General features: G+C 46.0%; 1 protein-coding gene across 3 annotated transcripts in view; it reads right to left on the bottom strand.

Annotated features, from left to right (window-relative positions):
* Window positions 1–196: 196 nt before the first annotated feature.
* The window catches only part of MASP2 (mannan binding lectin serine peptidase 2), a 24,568-nt gene continuing 8,172 nt past the window's right edge, over window positions 197–16,592 (bottom strand). Inside the window, exons 3-11 of one of the 3 annotated variants that reach the window (XM_019511740.1) lie at window positions 16,095–16,272; window positions 15,586–15,717; window positions 8,727–8,923; window positions 8,082–8,229; window positions 5,244–5,362; window positions 3,964–4,042; window positions 3,407–3,544; window positions 2,501–2,575; window positions 197–1,261 (exon numbers count right to left, since the gene is read on the bottom strand). In XM_019511740.1, coding sequence (XP_019367285.1) covers window positions 483–1,261; window positions 2,501–2,575; window positions 3,407–3,544; window positions 3,964–4,042; window positions 5,244–5,362; window positions 8,082–8,229; window positions 8,727–8,923; window positions 15,586–15,717; window positions 16,095–16,272 — 1,845 coding nt within the window. In that variant the 3' untranslated portion in view covers window positions 197–482. Of the gene's footprint in view, window positions 2,083–2,500; window positions 2,576–3,406; window positions 3,545–3,963; window positions 4,043–5,243; window positions 5,363–8,081; window positions 8,230–8,726; window positions 8,924–14,141; window positions 14,340–15,585; window positions 15,718–16,094; window positions 16,273–16,592 lie in introns of those variants that run through there. The other 2 variants (XM_019511741.1, XM_019511742.1) reach the window with 2 other exon arrangements.

The raw sequence follows: 16,592 nt of genomic DNA, 5'->3' as shown, positions 1-16,592 counted from the left end.
AAAATGTATTTTTCCCTTTAAATGCTTTTTCAGGCGTTAAGGGGAACGTTAAAGTTGTGCCAGTGACAACTGCTTTTATCTTCCCCAAATATTTTTTTTATACTTTAAATCATCATCCACTACAAACGGAACCAGGTTTTTCATCTGAAAACGTAATTAAAATACACTCACCAGAAAAGCCTCTAAATGTTAATTCTTTTTTTTAAGTTTTATTTATTTTATGCATAGTTAACACTTGTTTATAGTCATGTGACTATCAACTAACATAGAAAACACCGTTTCAGTGTAAAATTACAAAAAGTTGGCTCAAGCACTTGGACTACTATAAAACCTGAAAGCATTTCTAATGCCTGACAGATGTCCCGTAAACTTGAAGTTGCTCAAAAATTAGAAGATGATCTGTTAAATGTGTGGGTGCCAACGTAAAATAGAAACTTTCTCTCTGCTCCCTTTTCCCTTAAGTACTGCAAACTTAAAATGGTTTAAGAATTGTTTACCATAATATTTTGAATCCATGAAATGTAGTTATACACATCTGTGTATACTCCATATTGATCGGCCACACCACACCCTAGGCCCCAAGACACAATACCACCAATGACCCATTTCTTAGTCTGACTGTCTAAGAAAGCGAGTGGTCCGCCACTATCACCCTGACAAGAATCCTTCCCCTCTCCTTCAGCTCCTGCACAAAACATATTTTCTGTTACTATCAGAGGTTTTCCATCTGCAGCTTGCTTGTTTGCATATAGGTTTTTACACTTTTGCTGGTCAGTAACTGTTAATTCAGCATACAGTAGGTAATTGGAAGAGAGCCCTTTCTCAGTTTTTCCCCAGCCAGATACAAGTCCCATCTCATCTGTTTTCACCTGAAATCTTGCTTCTTTTCCTGGCAAACAAATGGGTGTGATGTTTGCATTAATTGGGACTTTATGCTTCAGTTTAATCAATGCAATGTCGTTGTTAAAATTGGTATCGTCATTTTTATAACCTTCATGAACAAAAATTGCTTCTGCCCAGGCTTGCTGGTAATGAACTGAATATTTGTTAAGTAGCCCCATTTTGATGGTCAAGGACAGTGGGTTTCTCTGCTCAGCAACAACATGAGCAGCTGTTAAAACCCAGTTGTCTAACAAAAGGGAACCACCCCCTGCTCTTCCTCTTTCATCAGTTAACAGGACCTGCCATGGTAATTCTCCAGGTTTTGCCCTTTTTCCTCCATATATACGTAGCAAAGATGTCACAGTTCGTGTTCCACAAACTGAGAGAAGAGAAATAAATATGGCAATAAATACCAAGCATTTAAAGATGCAGACTGGTTACTAAACCTACCCTGGTGGATCCACAAAGCAAATTACAATACTTATCCATGGACTGGAAAAGGTGAAATAATTTGCAAAGGGGGCAAGAGTGACTATTTAGGTAATGTTTTCAGTAGACTTCAGCCTTAAATTCCATTAGTTCTTATATGTATGATAGGGAATGAAAAATTTGCTTTGAAATAACTGTAGAAAAACTAAAGAGTTGTGCTTGGAAGAATACTTAATAGTTCAATGCATATGACTAAATAATGCAGAATGTTCTTCACAGGAGGACTTCATAGGCTTTTTCAGGTCCTCTTCAAAAGTTTTGCAAATCAGTTGTGTGGCTGCCCAAGCATTCACAGTATTCTGTAATAAGGCTACTGGACAGGGCTTGGATTCACTCAATCCTACTTGGTTAGTGTGTTGTCATGTAAACCAGACTAGTGTTCAAATAAGCAAAGAACTCTCAGGTTAAGGATTATGAAATTTCTGACTATTTCTCATACCAGCCTTGTGTGCTTCTGAATTGATATATAAAAAACGTACAAGTGTAAATAGTCCTAAATCTGGTTTGCATTGCCCTTGGGAAGGGCAAGTGCTCAGCTTTGAGCCCTCATGATAACAGTGATGGGGAACTTGAGATGATAAGGCCACAGAGGAGTCTTGAAAAGGATCCAGTGTAAGAGGAGAAGGATAAATTTGAGTTGGGAGCTACAATGGATCCCAGTTGAACTCTAGATGCTGTGATGTTTAGACCCGTCAGTCATTTTTCACTGATCTGATGCAAATAAAGTGGGTTACTCATTGGTAAGTCTTAACGCAAGGCAAATTATAGCATGTTTTACATTTAATAACAATTGTGCAGGTGTTAATTTTTTGAGGGAGTTTTTGTGAAATTGATGTTCATTGAAGGCTGATAGCTAGGGAAAAGTTTTATATTGTAGACTTAATATCACTAGGAAAGCTACAGATTGTTTTGATCATTCTTTTAAATGCATCTTAAATAAAAGCTGATTTCCTTCTGCATGATAAAGGGAGCTGCACGATTCCTTGTGATGAATAGTGCTCATATACAACAGTTTGGTAATAACAATGTTTAAAGACCAGTCATAAGACAACTACTCAATATATTTTCCTACGGTCAAGTCCTCGTTTAGCTATACCAATCAAACTTGATATATCAACTCGCGCATTACCTGGCTCGCAGATGGGAAGTGTTTTTTCTCCATTGGAATTCTTCCAGAATCCATCAGCACTGCACTGATATTTGTCTGCAATTCAGAAAGGCAGACATTTAAAAACATACATGCACAATCCCAGTCCTATTTTTGTAGCCAGGCATCTATGAGACATCCAGGTATCTGAACATAACATAAGAATTGCTATCTGCTGTGGCGATTCCACTTTACAAGCTCCTGTGGGTCAGACCATAGGTCCATCCTGCCCAGTATTCTGTATCACCCAAGGGCAGAGTGGATGCTGAAAGGGAGAGTGAACTGGGTGTAACCAGGGTTTTTCCCCTACTGTTTGTCACAGCCCACAGCATGTAAAGTCTAGGAAGGTCTAATTCAGAGCCTGTACTTCTCCTGTGCTCAAGTGTGTCCAATTCCTTTTTAAAATCTGGCTTAAACCAGCAGCTTCCACAACATCTGGTGACAGTGAGTTCCACACTCGAATCATGTGCTGTGTGGAAAAAGAATTTCCTTTTGTTAGTTTCTAGTTTGATCTAGTTTCATTTTGTGACCCCTAGTTAACTATTTAAGTACCAGACTAGTCATGGGGTCCTACCCTAATTTTGTGTAGTCTTGGATGAAAATTGTCTTCATTATCTATCCCCACCCCTTTATTGATCGGTGAGAGGGCAGGATCCTTCACAATTTATGTAGCTTAAGACCAGGGTCTTTGTGCCACAGGAGCTGATAAAGTGAAATCTCCACAGTTGCGATAAGCATCCCCCAGCCGAAGTTAAGGAGATGTATGAAGTGTTAAGCGCCTGAATTAAACCCTGTAAAATAAGTGCTGCACCAGAGCTTAGTGCCAGTTTTCCCATAAGTACTTGTGGGAAACAGAAGATTGGGCCTCTAAAAAATATTTCCCCTTACCATTACTCTTCTCTTTCATACTGTAGAAAGGGCCCTCACACTTGTACTGGATTTCAGCTTTGTAGGTGGTCACTTCTGGTCTTGTGACATACGTAACAGTGCCGTTGTCTATGTCCTCAGGTGGGCCGCAGTTGACAACTAAACAGTTAACAAATAGGAAAAGAAAAGGGAAAAAAGCCCCTTAAGTGGATTAAAGTAAAAAAAAATTAAGCCATGTGAGCAGGAGCTGGTTGGGTGGAAATACTATTAGAATAATTTATCTTCCACAATAATAGCCTGGCTATTCACAGAAAAATCCCTAGCTACTGTCGTCTCAAAGCAAACATGTTGCTGTTGCCAGCGGTGATTTTTTTTTTTAAAAAAAACCAGAAGTCTAGTGTCTAAATTTTAAATAAAAATACAATTTAATAAGAAAGGGGTCATTTGTACCCAAATAAAAGTATTCCATCCCATGCTGCCTCCTACATCTTCTCATACTTTGGAAAATACTCTGTCAGAGAACTAAAAATTAGCATACTGCAAAGATAAAAACTTGTGCCTAATAGTAATGTACTTACTGATGCATTTTCCCATCGGTTTATTCCAGGAACCATCCTTCTGACATTCTGCTTTAAAAGATTTCACAACCAGTTCATTCTATAGGGCAGAAAAAGAGGATGTAAAGATCTATTTATTTCGCTAAAAACTGACTCAGTCAACTTCACAGTGTTGCTACTCCCTGAAAAAAATGAGTCAGACTTAATGTCTACTCACCAGCCTGAAATAAAAATATGCTGTACTAAATAGATTTTATAGGCTCATGATGCCATTCTCAGATGTCCTCACCTGTTCTCACGTTGTTGCAGTACCTTAACACTTTTTACAGTGGGAACAGTAGTCCCTATGTTACATTCGTACTGTTTTCCAATAACTAATAACTGTCCTCCTGGACACAAACAAACCCTACCTGGCTGAGGTTTGAGGGACATGTGAAAGGAGGGAAGCTTAATTTTCCTGGGAGTTTGAATCCACTTTACATTTGTTTGCTACAGCAGTCTGACCCACTTATGCTTCTCTGGAGTCCTCATCAATGAGAAATGCAATGCTGTAAAGTCATGTAAAGTGTATGTCAAGGAACGTAGCAGATCTTGCAGTTGATCAATTTCTGTACAAACCCTCCCTTTTATTGTATGTCATGGTAAAGTGAATAGACAAAGCTAATATAATTAGTTGTCTTGATTTTTGAACATAAACGGAAGCAACATCTAACTCGTAACCAGAACAGGTACTAGAGTAATACCAAACATGTAAAAAGAAGGAATAGTCAGATGCAGTATATTTGTATACTGAGCATTAAAATAACGCGTCTTACTGAAAGTACATGATAACAGCAAAACTGTGATCTAAGTATATACTCCCAACAGGCTTCTGCATTTGGAATATCATCAGAAGTCCCCTGCTGGAAGCTGAAGTTGAAATGCTGTGAAGCAGTCTAAAATATTTTTTTAGGCAGTGGACACAAAACATGTTCTAGTTTTAATTTTTCTGCCTTACTGCTCAGCGCATTGCCTCGGTGGGCCAGGCTTTACAGTCTTCTTTTTTATCTCCCAATGCAGCCACCAACAAATTTACAAGTGCAGCAGCCCAAAAGCATCAATAAAACCTGTTTGGGAAAGGGCAGTTCTTTGGAAAGGACAACTGAAAGATGATAGCTAATATGCACACAATTATGGTTTGGAAAGAAATTGTTTCTGTGTGACAGTGGTTAAACGGCCAGAAATCCTGCCTACTGTTTACTCCAACAAAGATTTAAGTCCGCAAGGGAAAGCAGAATATGAGGAGCTTGAAGTTTACCTACTTCCAACAGCACATATCCAGCATCACAAGACAGATCGTAATAATCCTTCAGAATGTATCGTGCTTGCACTGGTCTGATGTGGCCGTTGGGTGGTGCTTTAGGATTAGGGCACAGCAGAGCTGTGGAGGGATGCATGACAAAACATCATATTTCCTTCTGAAATGGAGTCTAATCTTTGTTGGTAACGACTGATAAGAACTATGCGTCATCTCTCCCCACATACACAAAAGTTACTGAGAGCAAAAGGAAACATTGAAGTGAGGCAGGCATAGTAAATGCTGACATACACTCCAGTCATCCCCACAGTGTATTTGATTACTCAGATTCAGCCCCACGCAGGAAGACTAGTCAATCTAGAGTTATACAGTGAAGAGTCTTTCTTGTGTAGTCACAAGTCCCTTGCTCTAAACAAACCCAGTGCTTGCTCCGTACAGCCTAAACCACCCTAGATGGTTCTGGTGCTGGAGTACCTATTGCTCTGGATACTCCCTGGCAGACTTTTTAAAATTTAATAAAGCTCTGGTGACGTATAAGTGCAAAATCGAGCTGCCTGATTGCTGTTGTCCTGCCTCACTGAGGTCTGAGAGTAGCTTGGAGTCAAGTCATGAGTAGGGGCCTCTTTTCCTTGAAGGGAAATGAATGTCTTAGATGTGTTGGGTGGTGAAATGACAGCTGTGACCAACAATGTGGCACCAGCTATCATCACTAGGCTGCACACTTTGGCATTATGGACCTTTATGGTGATGGAAGTGATTGATAGACAATATTGTGCTCCAAACATGCAAAGAAGCAATTACTTGAGCTAAAGGAAAGTCTCCATTTAGGACAGACCCTGGGACATGTCATTGACTCTGCCCTGTATAGAGAACACAGGAACCATTTGCTATAATCCTAAGCTCCCCATTAAGGCTGCAGAAGGGAAGGTTGTTTGGAAGAGTAGGGTAACACTTGTGTATCAGTAAACTCAATCTCATGGAAGTACCTTTACTACTGAACTTAGCCAAAAAGGTGACAAGGTGCAAGTGTGGCAGAAATGAATCTGAGCACCAAAAAGAACAACACTGGTTTCAAATATATGACTAGAAGGGATCCCCTGGATCACAACCCAGTTCCCTGCTACTGCAGGTAACTACATGGTCTGTCTGGTGCTTTCATGAACTTACCGAACCACCTTAAAACAAAATGTTTTCTCCCCCACCCCCAATTGCACTCCTCAGGAGGCCGCTTTAGACCCTCATTCTGCTGGTGGTCAGAAGCCTCATTACCAGCCTAAATTTACTCCTGGCCAGTACACTCCCATTAGTTTTAGGGCAGACACTGCCCTTTAACTTAACCAACCCTTCTACCTCTCAGGTGCTTTCCCTTCAGGGAATTTAGACAGCAACTGGATCTCCACCCAGCTTTCAGCTAAGCTGCACAAGCCCAGTTCTTTTAGTGTCTTCTCTGTTCTCTCCCAGTTCTGGTTTGAATTCCTCCTTCTTGAAAGTAGTGGTCAAACTGGGTAGCAATGCAGATGAGGCCCACCTGTACCTGTGCTTTGGGCACTGGCATTCAGATTTCCCCATCTTTGCTAGCAGTATCTCATCTGACACATCCTTGGACCACATTTCCCTCAAGACCAGCTGACTTTTCCACTATGCTGTTCCCACCTGCTCTGTATTTGCATCTCCCAACTTTGTCTCATCAGCAAATTCTTTTTTGCATGTTCCTACATCTTGTGTGAAGATCGTTAAAGGAAATGTTAATGAACATGGGTCCTAAGACCAGTCCTAGGGTAGCTTTACTAATAACCTCCCTCCTTCAACACCACCCATTATTTTCATTTTAGCTAGTCTCTTACCCACTTTACAATTGTACTACTTCACTTCTCCACTTTAAGTGATAGCTCTGCCTATGGCCCTGTACCAATGCCTAGTCACGTCACAGAGTCATAGAGCAGTTGGGCGGGAAGGGGCTCCACAGATCATCTAGTCCAGTGTTTCCCAACCAGTAGTGGGACACAAAGGTCATGTAGGTGGGACTTCAACTCATTGCCCAATTGAAGAAAATTAAAGTTGTTTGCGCTTCAAAGAGATGAATCAACGGATATCTCAAACAGCGGGGTTTTGTTTTTATCATGGTGGGATCAGGGTTTTTTGACAAAATGGTTGGTGGGACATAAGGTGCAAGAGATCTGAGAACCTCTGATCTAGTCCAACCCCCTGCCTGAGACAGGATCAGCCCTATCCAAATACACAATACATCCGGGTAGTTTAATTTAGAGTGACCACACTTCCTTTGTCTAGAAAAGCAGTGACCTTCCAAGAATGCCATCCTCTTCATCTGCAGTCTGCCTGTATTTATAATCTCATTTTTCATTTACCTCCGTGTCTTTAATTATTCTTTCCTTCAGTGTGTGCATACTACTGCAGCCAGAGTAATGGGATCTGTACTCACTGACACCACTTCCCCTGCTGTTTTCTATATGGTGCTTCCTGCCACGCTGATATAGTTATTAAAAGCCAGTTCTTTAAAAAAAGAAAATCTAGCCCCACAAACTTGAGAGGATTAAGCAATTTTGGGTTTTGCTTGTGCCTTACAAGCAGTAACTTCCCTCTCCATTCCCTCACACCCCATTAGGGATCTTGCCTTTGTGTCTGTTCTTATTGAGAATTGAGCTAAGGTATTTATTTAAATTTTGACATCATACCCATGGTATCTTTAATACCAACCCAGTCCTCATTGCATAGCAACACCACTACTCTCCCTGATCTCTCTTGAAAATCAACATCAGAAACCTGTCTCCCAAAGAACAACTAGATTTCTGGATGGCAAGAAAGCCCAGTCCTAATAACCCACCTGTTGTAGTATATTTGATCTTCCATCCAGTGTGGTCTCCTGAGATATCAGTGGTGAAAGTAATATCAACAGCGTTGCTTCCCGTCTCAATTTTTGGAGGCAAAGTTTGTCCACAGAACGGGCCATACTGCTTTTTTGGCGTTTTAATCTGAAACAATGAGACAACTCGAGCACCTCTGCCTAACCTATCCTTAGTCAAGTTAAGGAATTTATCCTTTTGCCTTGAGGACAATGGCAGCTAGCCAGGGACTGCTCAGGCTGCTAATTGTGGATCTCTTCAGCAAATTGTAGCTCTTCCGCCTAATGGCAAGTCAGGGCAATCATTTTATATAGAGAAGTTTACATCAAAGCATCTCAAAGTGCTTCAGAGAGAGATTAGCCCTGGGTGGGGGGGCTCTATGGCCATTTTATAGATGTGCAAACTGAGGTACCAAGAGCTTAAGTGTTGTGCATGACATGATGCCATGTGTAATGGACAGAAGGTGGGATCCAGTCCTACCACCTCACTGTCTGAGAGCTGGGAAGGAAGGGGGTGCCTCCTTTCTTGTTTGAACTTCCCAAGCAAGAAAAATACCCAAGAGCGGGAGGGCGGGGAGGCTACAATTTGAGGGGAGAAAGCCGGCCCAGCAGTGGAGCCCAACTGACCTTAAGAGCATCGTAGGGACACAATGCCTCTGGGTGCGCTTCCACATTAAATGTTTCCACAAATTCCAGGATGATCATGAAGCCCTCTTCCACCCGGATACTGTAGCTGCAGGAGGAGAGTTTGGGATAAGCCTTGGGATAGTTGGAGCTGGTGATTTCTCCAGATCTCTTGGTGAAGGACTGGCTTTGACACTGAGCTAGAAGGCAAAAAAGCATAAAAGATCACAATAACTAGTCAGCAGTTTTGCATCAGGGATGGTGCCCAGAGGCAGGGAGTGCAGGGAGCAGGAGAAGCAGCCAGGCCCTTAGTGGTCAAGTCACTGCAGAATTAAGATGAAATGGTAACAGGACGTAAGGCCACCATGCAAGCAGCTGGGAGCGAGCATCTGGGAAGCCGTGGCAAATACCAAAGCACTAAAGGCGTGGCTAGTTCACAGTGCCCAGGCTGTAAATGCTTCTAATCAAAACTACCTGTCCTCATTTCCAGAGGCTTCAGACTGCATCTCATTCTCTGCCTCGACTGCTGCCAGAAATTTCCGATGTGATTTTATTCTCTGTGAAAAGCCAGCTCTGCCTCTTACTGACACAATTGAAGCCACAATGTTCCCTGCTGAAGAACGGCAGAGAGGAACATCCACAAGTGCCTAGAAGATCTTTGCTTTTTGATGGCATGATTGCTGTGAAGCAATTGATCAGCTGGGTACAAAGGCTTTACAATGGGCTATGAGAGCAGCTTCCTTTACTGATGGACTGGCTGGTAACGGTTCTGAAAATTTCCGTGCCACTATAATGCTAAATTAATTGTAAGAGGAAAACTGGCTGGCTCTGGGACATACCCACCATACAAATCCCTGTCAACTAATATGCCATCATCCACTCATTAAATGCAGATGATCCCCAGGAGGCCACGTTGTCCATGCAGATGGAAACTGCTCAGGGCAGGGATGTGTGCCGCATCCTAACACCCACTTCAGCAATTCTTGGATTTCCTGCTTTCAAATTCGAGTCTCATCTTCTTTAGGAGGGTAAAACCTGCTTTAATTTAACCCTTAAATATACAATATTTTAATCTTTTGGTATAGGAAGTGCTGACTCTGGTTGAGGTGCAAGAACTTTGGCCTAAAGTCTATTTTATTTTTCCTATTGTTTTGCTCCCAGCACAGTGGGGCTAACCATACAAATAATTATGCACTTGGGCCTTGCAAACAGTTCTTTTAGAGAGCTGTGACCTCCTGTATCCAGTTGACACCATTCCTCTCCATCACCCTTCTCTTGAGCAATCACTTTCTACAGAAACCCCTCGATCCTCCCCAGGGTATCCAGGCATCAAGGGCATTTCCTACTGAAAATCCCATAAGTGCCTAACTTGGTACCCAAACATCAGAGATAAAAACGCAGATCAGAGGAATCCACCGCTAAAGAAAAAAACCTGCTCCTGAAGCTGAACTCGGGACCTCCCCTGCCTGCAGACTGAACTTGCTTTCACCCTGAAGGATTGATGGTACAGAAAGCTCAACTGATTTGTCAGGCGTTTGTCAGCCGACTCTGGACCTAACCTTGCAGCTCTGCTCTTTTTTTCTTAATTTAGAGGTGGCTTAAGTTTTCTGTTACAAGTGCAAAATAGTCATTGAGCTGTTACAGGTAGGCATCAATCTCTTCTTTCCTTTCCATACTCATGAAGAATAATTGGCAAATGCTTTTATTGTGCAAGTGAGTACCTCATTTTTTTTTTCAACTCAGTGGGTGTCACTATAACTCCATAGTTTCTGCCTCTGTGTCCTGCAGCATCTGCTGATTATGGGAGAGCAAACAAGTGTCCTCTGTGCAATTATTCTTCTCCCAAGCCACTGACGGGGCTGCTGAAAATATTGATTTGAAAACTTTGGCTTCATCACTTTGCCTTCTGGTACTTGGTAGAAAACAGCCCTACAAGCACCCTCCCTTCTATTCATTGTAGAGACAGACCAGAAATCAAACCCTGTTTAATACAGAACTTTGAACTGCTGAATGGACCAAGTAAGTTAATGGAAAATTGGTTTCTCTCTGACAAACTACAATTCTTTCATGTAACAAAATGAATGGGCCTGATCTTAGTCCATGCAAGAGTGATCCAAAAGCAAGCCTCAAGCAGGTAGGAACCAAGATACAGTGCTTGTTAGCCTGAAGAAAGGCACAGTGTGCATTTTAAGGTTTAGTCCTTCAATTCATACCTTTGCAAGTAGCTGCCATGCACAACCCCTATATCAGGCACCTTGCCTGGGGTTAGGAAAGAATGTCTTCACAGAAGTGTGATGCTTCAAAGCCGCTTATGGATTTATGCCTTCTTCTGAAGTACCAGGTGCTGACCACTGGCAGAGACAGGCGAGTGGGTGAGAGGAACTTAGTCTGGTACTTCCCTGAGCCTGACAGGTGCTGGGCATGTCTACACATGCAGTTAGCACCCCTGAATAAACTCGGCTGCAGTTTGTGCTGGAGTTTATTGCTCCAGGGCATGCCATTTGCATGTGAGCCTAGGACAGGGGCGGGCAATTATTTTGGGCGAAGGGCCGCTTACCAAGTTTTGGCAAGCTGTCGAGGGCCGCATTCTCCTCTCTGGTGCTAGGCAGGGGCTTCTGGTTGGGGGTGGAGTGGGGCTGGGCAGGCCTTGCTGCTAGGTCCTGCCACTGGCTCCTGTCATCTTTGACAGGCAGCCAGGAACAAATAAATACTAAATTTTCTAAATTTTTTAGGGCCCCCACAGGCCATGTTTTGCCCACCCCTGGCCTAGGACCACAGCACATTGAGCTGACCCTCTAGGTCAGCCTACCAGCCTGGGGGTGCTCTGACTTGGCTCAGCGTGCAGCAGAGGGGCTGGCTCTGGCATGAGGGTGCTCCAGTGTGGGGCTAGCTGGCAGGCAGCCCCCCCACACTAAAGCACCCTTGTGCCACAGCCAGCCCTGTCACCATTTACATGTGTGTTGCAGTGGAGTAAACTCCACTGTAGGATAGTAATCGTGCCCGGCAGTACTATCCTATGGTGAAGTTAATTGGTTTGCTCTGTCCTGATAACACCACATGTGTAGATAAATGCCAATGTTTTACTGCAGAGCTAATCAGGCAACTCCACAGTAAATGTCTCATGTAGATGCATCCACTGAGGTTTTACCTGCCCCTAGCACTGACATGGAGCAGTGCTGTGGGGCTTGGACAGGCTCTTCTGTGCCTGGATAACACCTAGGACAAGAAGTCCGTACCTGGGACCCTTGTGTGCTATCACAGCACAAATAATACAAACAGGGCAATGCTGATATCTCACTGACACTGAAAATGGAGCTTTCACCTGAGCCTTCACCTTGTTTTGAAGGACCCAGGGAGGGGAAAGATGGAAGTTGACTGGGTCCTGAATCAGTGTCCACTGAAACTCATTTCTCCAGGGGATTGGGGAGTCAGGGGATGTTGTGTGATGCTGAGAGACAATCCCAGCAGAGGGGGATAAACCCCCTGTGGCCATGGCCACAAGCAGCAGCCAAAACCAGCTGAGCAGACAGGAGGAGGTGCCTCGTGCTGGATCTAAGGGATTTGCTGCTTGAAGATGAAACACTTCAGAACCTGCCCTACTTTCCTGTGCAATATCTCCTGAATGTGGCCACAGGGAGCTGCCTTTGGCAGGGCTGTATTTTTATTTCACAAGTCTGCAAGCAAGGAGCTCATAAACTAGCCAGCCCAAAAAAGGATTGAATCATTTTCAACCCACTCGCAGCAGTAATCCTGTCCCTGGGCTTCTCAGACAGGGTTTTAGAGCTGCCCAGAGAGTGCTCAATTATACTTATCCCATATTTTTATTAGAATCACAGCGAGACATTTGCCAGAGACCTAAACTCTGAGAAACGAGCCCCTCTAAACTTGTGAGTTCATTGGCACTGGCTCATTAGGTTTCTAACAAAAAGTGGATTGTAAATCATGCCAGCGAGTCACCCCGGTGCCTCCAGCTGGTCCCAGCATGGCTGCCTGCAACACATCTTCAAGGCAAGACAGCACATATCCCAACAGGGTCCTGGTGACCACCCTGCCACTGTGGCCCTTGTCTCTGGAGTGTCCCAGTGCTTCACGCACAGTAACTGGCTTCACCCTTGCAACCCGCACAGCGAAGTAGCACGGCCCTATCAGCCCACATTACAGATTGAGAATGGAGGTGCACAGGTGCCAGAGGCTTACCCCAGGTCGCACAGGACATCAGTTGCTGGGCCAGGGCCAAACCCAGGTCTCTTGGGTCAATCTCATGCTGACTCTCAGGAGGAATGATCTCAGTGCAGGAATTAGCTGAATGCAGGACAGCTGTGTGGGGCAGAGATGGAGCTCCCAGTGCCAAGAGCCTCTACTCCCTCGCTTTTGCTGGCTTTGTGAGCTCTTTAAAGCCTGGTTTGATCTGCGGGTGGCTTTTCCACCTGCCTCTCCACCTCTGTTAGTTAATATCCCACTTGCAAATGCTCTCTGCATTAAAATAGTGTCAGGATCCCGGATCCCTGTGTACTCGGTACTGCAAGCACACAGACCAAGAGCGGGTGCCTGCTCCAAGGAGTTGACAGTCCAAGAGAAGGGGCAAGAGATGAATGGCTGGGGGAGTGGGGCTGGGGAAGGATGCAGGGAAGCAGCCAGACAACACTAGTCGGAGTGACCAGCAATGGTATTAAAAACAGAGAACAGAGCCTGGATCCTGTGCCCAGGGAATGCTCTGCTGGGATGAACCTAACTAACTCTCATGTCATCCTGCAACAGGAGAAGAAGGTATGGATGAGTGTTGTGAGGATGTCAGGAAAGATCACAGCACCAGTACTACATAGGAAGAGGGAGCTGGGCACAGACTGGAGCCACTGTTATTTAAATCCACTTTGAGAGGGTCACCTTCAAGTGGCAGATGCTGCTCCTCAAGAAGGGAAACTCCATCCTGGAGCTGCTTTGCTTAGTTACTGCTTTGTTTTCCAGAGCAGCTGAAGCCCAGAGACTTTCCAGAGGACCCAACATGACAAGCCATGAGCACAGGGTTGGGCAATCACCATGTCAGGGTCCAGAGAGAGATCAAACTTTTTCCAAGCATGAGTATGCCCAGAACTGAGGCTCTTGGCTTTGTCCATCACAGAGAAGAGGCTTGGTGTTTTAGCACGGGCATAGCTCTGAAGTCACCCAGTGATGCAAAGTGGGGGGTAGGGTGGCATGCATCCCGTTCTAGTTTAAGTGTTTGGCTTGATCAGCCCAGCAGCTGAAGCAGCACACTAAAAACAAAAGGCAGCTTCTCTCCGGCTTGTGTCGGAGCCCAAGGCACCTCTCAGGAGTGCACTCGGTCACCAGCCTCTGCCTTATCTGCCTTTCCTTTTCCTTAGTAACACGTGGAGCAACGCAAACACACAAACAAAAAAATGGACCTTGAGGCTGCAGTCGGCTTTGGACAGGAAAGGCCATTTTATTGTCTGCAGGCCACAGGCCTGAAAGGAAGGAAACCCAGACGTGCACAAAGGAGCCGAGACCCAGCATGTGTGACATGCAGCCGCTGGCAGGTCAGGAAGGAGGGTGAGCCAGCTCTTCCCCGCATGTCTGTCTTGATCTCTGCTTAAGCAGCAGCAGGTTAATTATCTCAAGCTGGAAGATAAAGGAGAAGAAACAAATAGGCAAGAAAGGCTTGTCAATCTCAGCCTGCTAAGATGGAAGCCCAAATCACAGGGGTCAGTGTGGTTCCAACGGGCCTGTCCTCCGGAGCCCAGTCAGAGGCTGGGATGGCCTCAAAGCACGTTTCCAAAGCAAGATGAGGGATATGCTTTAAAGGCAGAGCCAAACCCACTGACCCCTTGTGCTACACACACTGGCAGGAGGAGATGGGGCTGGGCAGCAAGCAAGAGTTCCCAGTGCACTGCAGTTTGTGGAGCACAGCTCCCGAACAAGACCCGAGGGATCCTGAAGTTTGGGAGTGTTTGCACTAGAGGGGGTGGAAGTCACCCCAAAGCCATGCAGGAGTGTCAGAGTTCAAAGGCTTCAGACAGGAGTAGGATCTGCAGGCCATCTAGGGAGCACTGAGCATCCCCAGGTCCTCCCAGGTGCAGGATCCAGCCCCAGCCTGATGAAGCCACTCAGCTATGATGAATCTGGCTTCTGTCCTATGTTGGCTCACAGCATGTTGCAGGCAGAGCAAGCCCCGAAGTGCTGATCGCTGCACTGATGCAGACAGACGCTTGCTCCTTGTCATGAACCTTCTTCCAGCAGCACACGCAGAGCAGCGGACGTGGCTGGGGGCCTGCAGCCCAGCCCTGTGGAAGGGACGTCCATGCATGGCCTCTCATGCATCTGCAGCTGGATTCAGGTGGCTGGTGTCACAAGCACAGAAGCTCTGGTGTCCATGCTGTGACAGGCAGGCAGAAGCAGGTCAACGCTGCCTCCATCTGAGCTGGGGATCGGCTTGTGCTCAGCCTCCTTGATTGCAGCTCCTCAGTGGGGCTAAAACAGTGTGTCTGCACCTCAGCATTTACAGGACATTGGTGTGGGCTGCTGGAGTCTGGAGCCTGCAGGATCCAGCTGGGGCAGCAGAAAGAGGGCTTCCTTCCTCCATCCTGTGCCCAAACCCTGGAGGAGCAGTCCCAGGGGGCAATTGCACACCCAGTCACTGGTCTGTCATTGGAGCCTGCCCACCACAGGGTCAGTGGGCAAATGCCTGGAAACTAGACTGAAGCCCCCAGAGCCTCCAGATAATGCCTTTCCCCCTGCCCAAGCACAACTTCCTCTGCATTGCATGGGCTGCAATCGGGCCTTGAGATGCTCCAGACTTGGACTTCACTGGGTGATAGAGTGGGCCCCACCTGAGCACAAGCCGGGGCAGGGAGGGGAGCAGACTCACTTGTGCATGTCCTCTTGTCCTTATGGAGGGCATAGCCCACCCTGCAGGTGCAGTAGTAGCCACCCAGGTAGTTATGGCAGTAGTGGTCACACAGCGGCTCCCCATCCACCAGCAGTTTGCACTCATCCAGATCTAGCAAAGTTAAACACACCAGAATCAGCCAACTGCACTGTGAGCTGGGGCGTGCGGGGCAGGGCCTAACACCGAGGGTCGTCTGCAGAAGGTAGCAAGATGGAAGCTATGGAGCAGGGCAAGAAGAGAAAGGAGATGCTTCTGGGTGTTAGCTGGAAACGTCTTAAAATCTGCTTGTGTCTGTCCGAGCCAGCTCCTACCCTCTACCGAGAACCTCATCAGTAGCACCCTGAGCCCTCCTCTCCCTCGCCCCCTGCACAGGGCACAGGCCTGTCCCTCCTCCAGGCCTCAAGGCCACCTGCCAGAGGGTGTGCGAGGCCAGGAGGGGCACTGCCCCAGTGCAGTTGCTTTCTCCCTAGCCAGGGGTTGGCTCTCACCTTCAGCAGCGTAGAAGGCCTCGAAGCCCGTGAACTGCTTCTCATTGGAGTAGTCAGAGCGGAAAGTAACGGTGAGAGTGTTGTCGACAGAGTGGTACGTCTTGTTGCCCGGAGCCTCCTCCGTGTCTGTGCTCACCTGCCCACATAGCTTGGCCACCAGCTGTCCTCCAGTGCTCAGCTGCAAGGGGGCACAGAAGAGCCAATCATACTGACACATTTGTATAGCCCCCCTCCACCTCCCAACCTCAGTGGGAAAAGGATCAGGTCCATGAGCACCATTCGGTCTCTCTGTCCCTGGGGAACACCCCAGCCTAGCTTCATGTGCCCAGCCCCGCTCCTGCCTGCCTCTGCGCAGGGGCTGAAGATCCCTGGAGAGGAAAGGGAAGGCAGACAGACCCTTCCAGGATGCTAGGAAGAGCAGTTTCCCTTGTGGCCAGGGCTCCATGAGGATGTGCTGAAGCAGGGTCTGGCCACATGCCCTCTACCTCTATGCTCATG

Source organism: Gavialis gangeticus, unplaced genomic scaffold (genome assembly GCF_001723915.1).
Source record: "Gavialis gangeticus isolate Ggan-Ray unplaced genomic scaffold, GavGan_comp1, whole genome shotgun sequence".
NCBI lineage: Eukaryota > Metazoa > Chordata > Crocodylia > Gavialidae > Gavialis > Gavialis gangeticus.
Note: the sequence above shows the minus strand (reverse complement) of the source record. Positions and strands in the feature narration are given on the sequence as shown.